This window comes from Thamnophis sirtalis, unplaced genomic scaffold (assembly GCF_051295495.1).
Source record: "Thamnophis sirtalis isolate CommonGarterSnake01/CBP01778 unplaced genomic scaffold, rThaSir2_p1.2 scaffold_5, whole genome shotgun sequence".
Lineage (NCBI taxonomy): Eukaryota > Metazoa > Chordata > Lepidosauria > Squamata > Natricidae > Thamnophis > Thamnophis sirtalis.
The window spans coordinates 279,675-294,296 of NW_028261385.1; the positions used below are offsets into that span (position 1 = coordinate 279,675).

The window sequence follows — 14,622 nt, forward strand, 5'->3', positions numbered from 1 at the left end:
CCCAGGGACACAATTAGCTGCACCCGAGGGGTGGGCTTCCTTTGATTTTTATCTGGGGTGTGCTGGGGGTGGGGAGCACGTCAGGCTGACCACCCAGGACCCAACCCGCCAGAAGCCAAACGCGTGGCTCATTTTCTCCCCATCCCTATATTTCTTTCTGGCCTGGCGGGCTTGTTTTGCTGTTCGTTGACTTGGCTTTTTCCATGTCACTTTCTGTCAAACGGCCCACATTTTCCTCCTCTCCTCCTGCCAGCTCTTTAGTGGCAGATTGGCAGGTTGGAGGGAGGGAGGGAGGGAGGGAGGGAGGGAGGTGGCGGGGAAGGGAGATCGTCCAGCCGAGATGCTCCCTGGCTGCGGAGGGTGGCTTTGTGCCAGCCTTCCCATCGTTCTGGAAGTGGGGATGGCTCCCACTGGCTCCGGCGCAATTAGACCCACATGATGGGGGAGGAAGGGCAGGGTTGGGGGCTGCGCCCAGCCCCTCTGCCAAAGGGTTCGTGGTGGGGCTTTGGAGTCGCAGAGGCAAGTCGGGGAGGAGCAGGAAGGAGAGCAGGTGGGAATGAAAACAACTCCGGGACCAGCTGGGTCCTCTCTGTGGCAGGCGGATTGTCTGGGGTGACAGACCGTCCCAATTCTGCAGCACAGACGCCCAGCTTCCGAGCAGAGAGAGCAGAACAGGAAATATGGAATGGAATAGAGGAGAGGAGAGGAGAGAAAATGCAAAAGAAAGAGGAGATGAGAAGAGAGAAGAAAAAGGAGAAAAGAGAATGCAAAAGGATAGAACAGAACAGAGAACAGAATACAGAATAGAATAGAAAAGAGAAAGAATAGAGTAAGAAAGAATAGAACAGAACAAGAGATTAGAGTAGAGTAGAACAGAACAGGGAACGGGAACAGGAACAGGAACAGAACAGAACAGAATTATTTATTTGGCCAAGTGTGATTAGACCCAGAAGGAACTTGTCTCTTGTACAAAAGCTCTCAGGGTGTAGAACAGAACAGAACAGACGAATGGGACGGAATGGAACAGAACAGAATAAAATATTTTATTTGGCTAAGGGTGACGGGACACACAAGGAGTTTGCCTCCAATTTGCCTCTGTACATGCAAAGCAACAGAGCAATCATCATCATCATCACCATCATCATCATCATCATCACCATCATCATCATCATCATCCTGTAATCCCAATAAGAATGGTAGTAAAGTAGTAGTGAAGTTGAGAAGGATACATGATAGCATTACAGCCATGCTACATGGGCAAATAAACAGACGTCCGGGATGGGAGGGGTCTGCAGGTACCTTCTCAGCCCCCCCTTCTGACCCATGCAGCCCTGAGGCCTCCTGTGGAAGGCAGCCCGGTTGCCACTGGAAATCTGGGATTTTGGCCATCTCAGAACCAGATCTGGAGGGAAGGTCCACCTGGCAGTCTCTGAGGAAGAGGCCTTCGTAGGGCCTCTCCATGGGCCCCACCCCAGCCTGATTTCCCACGGGAATTGCCAACCTCTTTTCTTGCAAGGAAGTGGCCCGGTGGGATCAACGGCTGCCTCTCAAGGCTCCGGCTAGTTTGGAGGAAATCCCAGGAGCTGAACCTGAGTGGGACGGGCGCGGCCAGCCGAGAGCACGTCAGCTGCCCCCCCGGGAGCTGTCCTTGGTGCTAGGTTGGCTCCAGGTTGGACGTTGGCTGAGGATGAGATCTGGAGGGAAGTGATGCGCTTTGCTATGTAAGGGACCAGCTTACCTGAAGAATCAGCCCACCCAGGTTTTCATTGATCTGTTATTTTTATTTATTAATGATTATTTTATTATTAAATTTATTTGCTGCCCATCTAGTTTCAAAGTGAGTCTGGGTGGCTTACAAAATAAACAAAAAACCCACATTTAAATCATCAAATAGAAATATGCCTGATAAAATCACTATACAAATAGAATAAAATCATTGGCAAAAGATGGAGAAGGGGGCAGCCGTATCCATGGGGGGTGGAAAGAGGTGAAGTTAGCTCTTATTTAACCAGTCCAAACATATGAAGAACAGTTGCAGAAATTGGGTGTGTCTACTCTGATGAAGGACCAGGGGTGACAAGATAGCAGCCTTCCAATATCTGGGGGGGGGGCTGCTGCTACATAGAAGAGGGGCTCCACCTAGTCTCCAAAGGACCTGTGGGTAGAAGAAGAAGCAATGGGTGGGAACTAATCAAGCACAGAGCCAGCCGAGAATTAAGGAGAGGTTTCCTGATAGTGAGGACAATTAACCAGTGGGATGACTTGACTCCAGGGGTTGTGGGTGCTCCATCACTGGAGTATTTTAAAGAAGAGCCTGGAGAGCCATTTTTCTGAACTGGCAGAGGGTTTCCTGCTTGAGTAGGAAGTTGGACTAGAAGACCCCCAAAGTCCCTTCAAGCTCTGTTCTTCTATGTTCGCTTCTCCCAGGCATGCATAAGATGACAGACATCTCCAGAGACTTCCTAGAACCAGCCATGCAACAAAACAAGAACCGCTTCTTGCAGAAAAGCTAAGAAGCCACTAGGAAAGGATTCCAGGAACGGGGGAGCGTGAGAACCAAGCTCCATTTGTAGATACCAAGATTCAAAGCTATTGTGTTGCCTCCTCCTCCTCCTCTTGACAAACTTTTCAATGGACCGAAGGACCCTCCGTTGGGTGGGAAGTTCAGTCTCATTCTGCCTTGGATTTTGGCAAAGGATGGAACTGGGCGCAGGTGGTGTGAAAACTCACTCTTGCGCCAACTGGCATCCAAGGAAGAAAACGCAACAATGGAAGCTTCCTAAAGATTTCACGATTGGTTAGAGAAACGAATCTAGAGAAGGAAACAAGAGAGAGATATATAGAACCCAGACGAGACACGATTAAATGGAAAAGAGGTGTGTGTGAAGAAAAGGGAAAATAGAAAAGGAAGTATTAATATATAAGTATATGTTCAAGAATGAGATACAGAGAAAAAAATAGTACGTGATAATGAAGACAAGGGAATAGGAAAGGATAAGCATAAAATTATAACAAGGTTTGCGGGAATATCATCCCCAAAATACACCAGTTCAGAATTGAAAAGAGATGATCACAACAACAGAAAAGGAAAGGAAGAGAGCAGGAGAGGAGAAGAGAGGAAAGGAGGGAGAAGGAAAAAAAGAGGAAAGGAGAGGAAGGAGGGAAGGGACAGAAAGAGAAGGAGAGAGGGTAGGAGGGGGAAGAGGGAGGAGTAGGGGAGAGGCAAGGGAAGAAGGAAAGGGAAAGGAGAGGAGGAAGGAAGAAAGTAGAGAAAGGGGGAGGGTGAAAAGAAAAGAAAAAAATAAGGTGGTAACAATACAAAATAGCTATATCGGATGGTAAGCAAAGCAACCCAGAATGTGTATTTTAAGCTTTTATATGGAAAAACAAATGTGTAAAAGTGATAAAGGTAAATAAGAATAATAACGCTGTGAATGCATACCTGTAACTATATAGATGAGAATAGAAATTAAAAACAACTTTTAAAAAAATGGAAGCTTCCTCGTCATCTGTGCTCTGCCAACTCGTCAAAGTTGTGCTGCATTTCACCAAAGGCTCTGGGATTAATCATGCGTGAGGCGAGAGAGTTGTGTCTCTGTGTGTGTGTGTCTGTATTATATGAGCATTCCGCCCATTAGAGTCAATTACTTTGAAAATGCCTCCCCTAACTAGCGGGATGCAGACTTCCGTGCATCAGCGTCTCCGGGAGGCCAATCTGGCCCTTAAGAGTCCTCCGGAGGTTGGCACCTTTCGACTCAGCTCCTCCATGGGGGCAGGGCTGGAACGATTGTGCCCTAGTGCAAACCAGACCTTGATGCCCCCTAAGAGGAGGGTGAGGGGAGGGCAGTCTCTCCGAAGGCAGGTGAAAGTCAGAGGCAAAGTCTTTGGGCTGCAAAGATGACAGCGGGGCCCTCAGAAGCGGTTCGAGGGGGAGGGGGGCACTTCCGGTTGTACTTCCGGCGTCTCGGAAGCCTGGTCTGCAATCAGCTCCGACTTCTCCCTGTCGGAGGGTCCAATTTTGGACCATAGCCCCCCTGAAGTGGGGGGTGAAGTAAGGTGGCAGGTGGAGGAGGGCTTCCTTGGCATCCTGGGGGTATAGTAACAAAACTCAAGTTTGCCCCCCTCCCACTCGAAACTTGCGTCGCACACCACCCAGAGGCTACCGGAGGAGGACACATTATGACTTGCAAAGATCACTTGGAGGTGGGAGATACTTCCAATGTAATCTACTGGATCCCATGCATGGATTGCCCTTGTGACTCTGTAGGGCAGACAAGGAAGGAAGCTAACAACCAGGTTGCAAGAACACAAGCGAGTGGTTAAATGAGGAGACCCAAACTCACTGGTAGCCTCACCATGCAACGAACAAAGGCACACATTCAATTTAGCTGCTACTGAGATTGTTGGCCGAGCAGGGACAAAAGCAGCCAGGGAAACGATTGACGTCTGGGAAACAGGGCCCTTGTCAGTCCACAGGAGTGCTGATTTACCACCAGCTTATCAAGTATTTAAGACACAAGGAAACAACAGTTGATTATTTAACAGTCAGCCATCAACACCCCCAATCAACAATTAACAAGCCACACACAACAGGTATAAATACCGCAAACCGAATACACTCTGCTAGAGAGAACTTCCCTGAGGATGGGCTCCAGCATGAGTCCAGACGCTCGGAAGATAAAACCTCTGGTCCTGGTGACCGACCCAGATTGGACCCAGCAACCTTATTCTGGGACAAGTAGATTCGCCTCCATTCATTGAAACTTCTGCTCAACAATATGCTACCATTTCTCTCCGGTAACAGCACACACGAGAAAGAAGGGACGTTGGTCCTAATTCAAAGCGTTAGCAAGGACTGGTGTGAGGTGTTGGATTGTGTGTGTAGCAACGACAATGTTATCAAACATTATCAAATAATAACCACAGCATTATCAAACATAGCCTATATGGGAGCGTAAAATAACCAAGAAGTTCCACCATAATCACATTGGAATTTCTACAAATGGAGGGGGGAAAAACAGTGGACAGTGAACAGTGACGAAAGAATCCAAAATGCTTGAGGGTTACTCAGAATTTAACCACAGAAGCTCAACTGAGTATCAGGCCAGGAAAGTTCACCAACATTTAAATGAGCATTGGCAAAGGGAATATGCTCCCCTCAAATAACACAAACCTGCACAAAAGAAATTCAAAGAGACAACAAGCGATGCCAAAAAAGAGCAATTTTAAGGAATTAATGCCCCATAGACAGTCTTTAAGTCAGTGTTTCTCAACCTTGGCAACTTGAAGATGTCCGGACTTCAACTCCCAGAATTCCCCAGCCAGCATTCACTGGCTGGGGAATTCTGGGAGTTGAAGTCCGGACATCTTCAAGTTGCCAAGGTTGAGAAACACTGCTTTAAGTACAAGGACAGATATAGACTGCGAAATCCAGATGACCACTAGATGGCAGCAAAGGGATACAGAAAACGAACCTTATGCTGCCATCTAGTGACCCTCCGGAATAGACAATCTGCTCCCTTAAATCAGCTGCAGCCAATCAGCTGGGAAAATAGATGGACGGAAGGGCTGCAAAGAAATGCAAATGTAGAGTAAGGAAGCTGTGAAGAAGCTGGATTAATTCCAGGCATCTCTTTTCATCCTTTTCATCGCAGAAAACGTGGCGTTTTGAAGTAGACATTTTCTCAAGGAATGTCTGAGGCAGGAAAGCAAATAACAGTGACAAGAAATGAAATTCTCCACTTCTCTGGCTGGCCAAATCAAAACAATGACTTTGCAGAGTGCAGAACAGCATCCCCGTGAAACAGCGAATCCGGTTCCTGCTCTAAACCAACAGGGTCCCTCCAATTTTGAAAGGGAGGCGGAGGAAACGTTAGGCTGCTTCGATGTCTCCGCTGTGTTTCACAGCAGACAAGATGGGAAGTGTTTAGAAAGTCCAATCTTGCTTTGCCATCACCAGATCTTACAGTGGAGGTTTTCAAGAAGAGATTGAGCAGCCCTTTGTCTGAAACGGCCCAGGGCTTCCTGCCTCAGCAGGGGATCGGACTAGAAGACCACCCTGGTCCCTTCCAACTCTGTGATTCTGTTATTCTGAAGCATGGCACTCTACAATGCCATCATAGCAATAGCAATAGCAGTTAGACTTATATACCGCTTCATAGGGCTTTCAGCCCTCTCTAAGCGGTTTACAGAGTCAGCAAATTGTCCCCAACAACAATCCGAGTCCTCATTTTACCCACCTCGGAAGGATGGAAGGCTGAGTCAACCTTGAGCTGGTGAGATTAGAACCGCCGAACTGCAGAACTAGCAGTCAGCTGAAGTTGCCTGCAGTGCTGCACTCTAACCACTGCGCCACCTCGGCTCTTCAATAGAATCAACAGAAACATGAATCTGCGACCAGCCTACGAAGCCCTCAGAATTCAAATCAACTGCCCATCCAATAGCGATGGCACCAACCCTCAACCAGCCCATGAACTTCCCCTACCAGCACTTCCCCTCCCAATGACCTTCAGCTGATGTGACCCCTCCTCATCAGAAGATCCTGATGTGACCCACACCTGAACCTTCACGAGATACATCACAAGACCCATCACAAAACACTCACCCGACATGATCTCCCCAACACAAAACCTACTGACCATATGAAGCCCTTATAAGTAGAACATTGACCTCCCCTAAAATCCGCTGAAGATGTTACCTAGCTTGGTAATGAAACGTTCAGAAAACTAATCCACAAGCTCAGAGAACCAACCTCCCCCCTCACCCTCCCCCCTCACCGCAGATATTCACGGCTATCCCAATCTCAGTTCAGTCCACGGATTCTGGGTGCATAGAGGCACCCAGCTTCTCCGTTGTTCTTCCAAAGAAAAGGCATAGCTCTTCATTATAGAGAACGAAGCAGGTGAGGATTCTTGTTGAGTCCCAAAATCATCTTTCTGAGACAGTAAAACCCCCAAACCCTTTTTTTTAATTTAGACGGCTGTGTATTATGTTCATTCACAGCCCGTAATGAGTCACAAACAGTTTGTGAAGCGTCCGACAGAAGTCTGCCAAAGTCCTTCGGCGTGAGGCTGATAAGCACCCACCTTTCTCTCCCTCGAAACGCTGCCAAAGACTTAATTGGCAATTATCTCCGTAAGGCCACACAGAACAGAGAGTCAAACGGAGCTTCAGAGTTTGAACCGACCAGAAGGAACAAAGTTGCTTCCTGCAAAGGCTCACGTCCCTTTGCTCCTCCTTTATGTCCTATGGGAGGGGCCAATCACCTCCAAGCCTTCCTCCCAAGTCGTCACTTTTGTCTTAACTGTTCTTGCCTTCTGGCAGCTCTGTGCATATGCACACCCTGGGAACAGGCTCCCCCTGTTCCTCTGCCTCGCTAATGTCCAACTCTGGAGGCTCTAGAAGGCAGCATATCTCTCCCAGATGGCCCTGGCCCCCTCTCTGCCTCCGAGCCTTCCCCAGACTCCAGGACTGGCCCATCTTCCTCCCCAACCTCCTCACTGTCTGACTCTGCTGCCAGCTCCGCAGGCCGCCAGGAGACCCCAACACCATGGACCCTAGCACGCCAGGCCCACCCACCCTCCAACGTCTCCTGGGGTTTCCCCAAATTCTTCTTCATTGTATTCATGACCCTATCTAACCATCTCATCCTCTGCTGTCCCCTTCTCTTTTTGTCTCCCATCTTCCCCAAGATCGGGTTTTCTCCAAGGAATTCTCTCTTCTCATTAGGTAGCCGAAGTATTTGAGCTTCCGCTTAGACAACAACTAAACAACTAAACAACTATAAAAAGCAGGGCTCTCCAACTGTGGCAACTTTAAGACTTGTGGACTTCAACTCCCAGAGTTCCTCAGCCAGCAACTTTAAGACCTGTGGACTTTAACTCCCAGAGCAAAGCTGGCTGAGGAACTCTGGGAGTTGAAGTCCACAGGTCTTAAAGTTGCCACGGTTGGAGACCCCCTGAACTAAAGAATGCACAACATCAGCAGATGTGGGGTTCACAAATTCCAAACAGCCAGGCTGGCACAGAAGCCCCTTGGGAATGAACCCCGTGGTACTCACTTCCAACTTTGAGGGTGACCCGATCTCTGAGGTACCACGAAGGCCCCTCGTAGCAGGCGTATTGTCCGCTGTGGGAGAGATCCACGTTCCGAATGACAAGATAGGAGCCACTTAGGTGGGAAGCGTCCAGATCCGTGCTGTTAGCCGTCCAGGTGACGGGCTTCCCCTGGTCTACTGATCCACACGGTATCGTCACGTCGGTCCCCAACTGCGCGTAATAAACGTGGGATTCTGGAGTAGAGAGAGAAGAAGGGAAGATTTATTTTTCTCTGTGGGGAAATTGGGGTGGGGGGAGATGGGCCTGTTAGTTCAGCAACAGCAGAAAGTCTTATGTTTCCCACGTTCAGAAATTGGCATGTAATAGCAATAGTAGTTAGACTTATATACCGCTTCATAGGGCTTTCAGCTCTCTCTAAGCGGTTTACAGATTTTTAGCAAATTGAGTCAGCAAATTGCCCCCACAGTCTGGGTCCTCATTTTACCCACCTCGGAAGGATGGAAGGCTGAGCCAACCTTGAGCCGGTGAGATTTGAACCGCCGAACTGCAGATAGCAGTCAGCTGAAGTGGCCTGCAGTGCTGCACTCTAACCACTGCGCCACCTCAGCTCTTTTGAATATATAGATATATAGATATATATAGAGATAGATAGATAGATAGATAGATAGATAGATAGATAGATAGATGATAGATAGAGAGAGAGAGAGAGAGAGAGAGAGGGAGAGATAGGTATAGGTATAGAGATATATAGATAGAGATAGAGATGGAGAGAGATAGATAGATAGATATAGGTAGAGATAGAGATATATAAATAGCAATAGCAATAGCAGTTAGACTTATATACCGCTTCATAGGGCTTTCAGCCCCCTCTAAGCGGTTTACAGAGTCAGCATATCGCCCCCCACAGTCTGGGTCCTCATTTCACCCACCTCGGAAGGATGGAAGGCTGAGTCAACCTTTGAGCCGGTGAGATTAGAACCGCCGAACTGCAGATAGCAGTCAGCTAAGTGGCCTGCAGTACCGCACCCTAACCACTGCGCCACCTCGGCTCTAACCAGAGGCTGTTCCCCAACCTCTGTTGCTGTACTACAATTTCCCATGAGATTATGATTTTTAAATAAAAATATGTATTTATTATGTTCCATCAACAGGAATTAAAGGCAGCACAGAGAGAAAAACATTCACCCAACAATAACAACAACAACAAATGTGTACAAAAAAGAAAGAAGAAAAATGACCCAAACTTCAAGGAAATCTAACTCCAGTTGGGTGCTGGAAAGAAAAGAAAAAAGATAAATTCTCCACCTGATAAATCATGAAATTGATTGGGGATAATCATATTAACCACTTGAGTTTACGAAAGAACACAAAAGAACAGGAGTCAGCTGCCAAGCCTCCAAATTATTATTATTTTTTTAAAAAAGTTTTTTTTTATTAAACACTAATCACTTCCTCTTCTTGTGGAATTTCCCTGTTTTTCCAGTTTTGGCCAAAGGCTATTCTTGCTGCCATAATAATATTACCCCTTGTTATGTTTATCTTTTATGATTCCCCAAAGAAATAGTTCTGGTTTGAATTCTCTTTCCTCTTTGGTTAACTCTTATCAGCCACCTTTGAATTTTCCGCCAATATTCTTTTTCTTTTTGGCACGACCACCACAGATGACAGTATGTGCCTGATTCGTAATCACGTTTCCAACGATTTGGTGCTAAATTTCTAAAAATGTTGGCTATTCCCACAGGTGGGAGATGCCACCTATAAAACATTTTATATAAGCTTTCTTTATAAGGTATAAATGCCGATGTTATTTTCCTATTCTATTTGGAGATCATGGGGAATGCTGCAATGATCACGTGTGAAAAATAGTCGCAACCTGTTTTCAGTGCCATTGTTACTCTTAATGGTCACATATTAATCAGGTTTCTATTAAATTCGCCTCCTGATAAATCACGGAAGCATGAAAAATAGGGACCACTTTGGTGGGAAGGTAACAGTGCTCGGTGCACCTGAGTGCTTGGCGTTGAGTCATGCCGGCCACCTGACCACGGAGACGTCTTCGGACAGTGCTGGCTCTTTGGCTTTGAAACAGAGATGAGCACCGTCCCCTAGAGTCGGGAACGACTAGCACATATGTGTGAAGGGAACCTTTCCCTTTCCTCATATTAACCAGGTTTAAATCAGCCACATCAAAACCTGTCTTGAATTCTGCTTCCTAACTATTCCTGTCCTGATCTCTCATTTGCAGGGACATCCCCAACCAGCCATCCAAAGGCCGAGGTTTACTTGAACCCAAGTCCAGGATTGGGAAGAGGAGGCCCCTCCACCCTCCCACCCTGCATTTCGGTGAACTACAAACCCTCAACGGGGGAGAGGAACCCCTGGGATCAAGCTCGGGGCCCTTCTTCACCTAGGAAAACAGCTCTTGCAGACACTTCCTTGGTGGCTCAATGGTAGGATTCAGCATTGCAGGCAAACTCTGCCCAAAGCCCAGGAGTTCGATCCTGACCGGCTCAAGGTTAACTCAACTTTCCATCCTTCTGAAGTGAGCAAAATGAGGACCCAGATTGTTGGGGGCAAGAGGCTGACTTTGCAAACCACTCAGAGGGGGCTGTAAAAGCATTATGAAGCGGTATATAAGTCTAAGGGCTACTGCGATTACCCACACTCGGTAACCTCACCACCGCCAGCAGGGTCACGCAACATTTGCAAGAAAACAACCCATCTCAGGAAGCTCCAAGGACCCCTCGGTTCAATGCCGGACAGCCCTGCTTTAACGCATCCTTTCTGGTGACAGAGTTACACAAGATTAGCTGGTTTCTCTGGTAAGACTCAACGATTTCCCCGATCCTATAAAACATTCAGACAGAGTGGTGTGTGTGTGTGTGTGTGTGTGTGTGTGTGTGTGTTGGGGGGGGGCGATGGTTGCCTCTGAATAACCTTCCTTTGTGTGCTTTTGTTGACCTGCAGAAGAATCCCTTCCGTATGGCAAGCGTGGCCTCTCTTCCAGGCAAAGGCTGTGTTGACTCTTCCCTGGTGTGGTGTGTTTATCTCAACAACTAATAAATCTGTATATCCTTCCCTGGAGTGGCTGCCAATGGGGGGACTTGATCCAGCTGTGCAGCCGCTGCAAAGGAATTTTGACCAGCAAGGCAAGGAGGGGGGCTGAGAAACATCCAAGGGGGGTGGGGGCGGCTGAGCCCTCTGGGACAGGACTTCTACGTGACCCACAGCGGAACTGGGTCTGCTCCTTGGAGAAAAGCAGAATTAGAAGGGACCCTGGGGGTCATCTAGTCCAACCCCCTGCTCAGGCAGGAGACCTTGTACCATTTCAGATAAATGGCTGCCAGGATCTTCTGAAAAGCCTCCAGTGTTGGAGCATTCACAATCTGATTGTCCCCACTGTCAGGAAATCCCTCCTTGGTTCCAAGGTGGCTTCTCTCCTTGATTAGTTTCCAACTGTTGTCTGGAGTTCTGGTGCTTTGGAGAATAAATTGACCTCTTCTTCTTTATGGCAGCCCCTCAAATACAGGAAGACAGCTAACGTGTCTCAGTTAGTGGTTCTCTTTATTGGACTAACCCATCCCTATCTATACATATAGCAATAGCCCTTAGACTTATATACCGCTTCGCAGTGCTTTTTCAGCCCTCTCTAAGTGGTTTACAGAGTCAGCCTATTTGCCCCCCAACAATCTGGGTCCTCATTTGACCCACCTCGGAAGGATGGAAGGCTGAGTCGACCTTGAGCCGGTCAGGATTGAACTCCTGGCTGTAGGCAGAGTTAGCCAGCAACACTGCATTCTAACCACTGTACCACCAAGGCTCAGAGGAAGGAAAAAGAGAGGAAAGGGAAAAGGAAAGACGGGAGAGAGAGAGAGAGGGAGGGAGAAAGGAAAGAAGGAACGAAGGAAAATATTGCAATAGTACTTAGACTTATATACCACTTCACGGTGCTTTCCAGCACTCTCTAAACAGTTTACAGAGTCAGCCTCTTGCCCCCCAACAATCCGGGTCCTCATTTGACCCATCTTGGAAGGACGGAAGGCTGAGTCAACCTGGAGCCGGTCAGGATTGAACTCCTGGCTGTGGGAATGGTGAGTTAGCCAGCAACACTGCATTCTAACCACTGTATCACCGCTTCACGGTGCTTTCCAGCCCTCTCTAAACAGTTTACAGAGTCAGCCTCTTGCCCCCAACAATCTGGGTCCTCATATATATAAACTTACAAACACACACACAGACACACACACAGAGAGACACAAACACACACACTGCTGTCCATTTTGAATACGTAGCCGAAGGAGAAAGCTTGCAAATGCACAAGGCTGATGCTACATCAGCCCAAACTGAGTGAAGCTATTGTGAAGCCCCCTCCCCTCCCCTCCCCTCAGGGGCAAGAAGGGAAAGAGGCTGCCGAGAGGAAGGGTCCCAGACAATGGGCTTTGCAATTTCTGCTTCCAGCCCTTTGCAAAACATCTCAATCTGCCAAGGGACACCCCCCCCCTCCTCCAACTTGGCCAGATGCCTCACTTGGTTTGTCCCCCTAGGATACCTTTAAATGTTTTTAGTGTGTTTAATGGTTTTCACTGTTTGTATTGGCTTTAAAAAAAAAAGATTTTAATTGCAATATGTTTTTGAATTGTGAGCCGCCTGGAGTCTGAGATAATAATTCTGAGGAGGGCCTGCGCTCCGTGCCCGGGTCCTAATCTTTGGCCCATTTGCTTTATGCTTCTCTGAAAAACACCCCCGGGATCAAGGAAAGGGAATCTTTGTAGCTCAGGGTTGGACTGGGGGGTCCTGGGTTCTCTCTGAGCTGGGTGCTTTCCTTGCAGACGTTTCATAACCCAACTAGGGAACATCATCGAGTTAGAAGGGAGAGGGGGAAGAGGAGGCAGGGGAGGAAGAGGGAGAGGAGGAGAGGGAGGAGAGGACTGTGGGGTCTTTGGTACTCTTTGAGCTTGGTGGTTTCCTTGCAGACGTTTCATAACCCAACTAGGGAACACCATCAGTGCTAGAAGGGAGAAGAGGAGGAGGAGGAGGAGGAGGAGGAGGAGGAGGAGGAGGAGGAGGAAGAGGAGGAAGAGAAGGAGAGGAAGAGGAGGAGGAGGAGGAGAAGGAGGAGGAGAAGGAAGGACAGTGGGGTCCTGGGTTCTCTCTGAGCTTGGTGATTTCCTTACAGATGTTCCATAACCCAACTAGGGAACACCATCAGGGCTAGAAGGGAGAAGAGGAGGAGGAGGAGGAAGAGAAGGAGAGGAGGAGGAGGAGGAGGAGGAGGAGGAGGAGGAGGAGGAGGAGGAGGAGGAGGAAGGACAGTGGGATCCTGGGTTCTCTCTGAGCTTGGTGGTTTCCTTGCAGATGTTTCATAACCCAACTAGGGAACATCATCAGTGCTAGAAGGGAGGGGGGCAAGAAGCTTGCACATAAACAGAGACCAAATCCCACTGCCTTCTAGATTTGATGATGTTACTTAGTCGGGTAATGAAATGTCTGCAAGAAAACAATGAAGCTCACAGAGCAGCAAGAATCTTGTTGTCATCTTCCTCTTCCTCCTCCTCTCCACAAGCCCCATTCTCTTCTAGTACTGATGATATTACCTAGTTTGGCTATGCAACATCTGCAAGAAGACAACAAAACTCAGGGAGCAACAGGAACCCCACAGTTTTCCCCCTCCCCCCTTCCTCCTCCTCTCCCATCCCTTCCAGCACTGATGATGTGACCTAGTTGGGTAATGAAACACCTGCAAGAAAAAATGAAATTCAAGGTCAACAAGGACCCCAAAGGATCCTCCAGATCTAGAGGTGGATTCCTACCAGTTTGGCCCGGTTCGGCCGAACCAGTAGTGGTTTGCTTGCCTGCATCGCCGGAACCAGCAGCAATCCAGGCCTGCCACACCTCTGAACCGGTTCCCTGGTTGGCGCGACACATTTTTTTCTTCTTCCTTTTTAAATCTTCTGCGCAGGCACGAACCTATTTATGGGCAACTCCACATGCAAAATTGTGTGCGCACCAAACTGGCAGTAATGCTGGGAGTAACTGACTCCTGTCCGGATGATAGTTTTCCAGCCAAAGTGTCAGTTTTGGCAGCTGACTCTGATTAGGAGATGAACGCAGGAGCAACCCCCAGCACAGAGAGAGCCTTTAGACCAGCGGTGTCCAACTTGAGAACTTTAAGACTTGTGGACTTCCGTGACCCGTCAAAACCGCAGAGGACAAAATCGCGCTCGACGAAAGCGCGCATTTGACGTCATCACGGTGCGACGAAAAAAATTAAAAATTGAAATAAAATTAAAATTAAAGCAAGCCGATTCACATAAAGGTAAGGGTTAGGTTTAGGGTTAGGGTTAGGGTTAGGTTTAGAGCGTTAGGGTTACGTTTAGCGTTAGGTTAAGGGTTAGCGTTAGGTTTAGCGTTAGGTTAAGGGTTACGTTTAGGGTTAGATTTAGGGTTAGGTTTAGGGTTAGGTTTGGGGGGGGTTAGGGTAAGGTTTTCGCTTTATTTTTACATTTTTCCATCACAGCGCGATGTTTTCGTCGCGCTGTGATGATGTCAAATGCGCGCTTTCGTC

At 48.0% G+C, this 14,622-nt stretch overlaps 1 protein-coding gene across 1 annotated transcript in view; it reads right to left on the reverse strand.

Annotated features, from left to right (window-relative positions):
* CNTFR (ciliary neurotrophic factor receptor) overlaps positions 1 to 14,622 on the reverse strand; it is a 308,133-nt gene that overhangs the window by 77,007 nt on the left and 216,504 nt on the right. Inside the window, 1 exon segment of the mRNA XM_087715259.1 lies at positions 8,060 to 8,290. Coding sequence (XP_087571385.1) covers positions 8,060 to 8,290 — 231 coding nt within the window.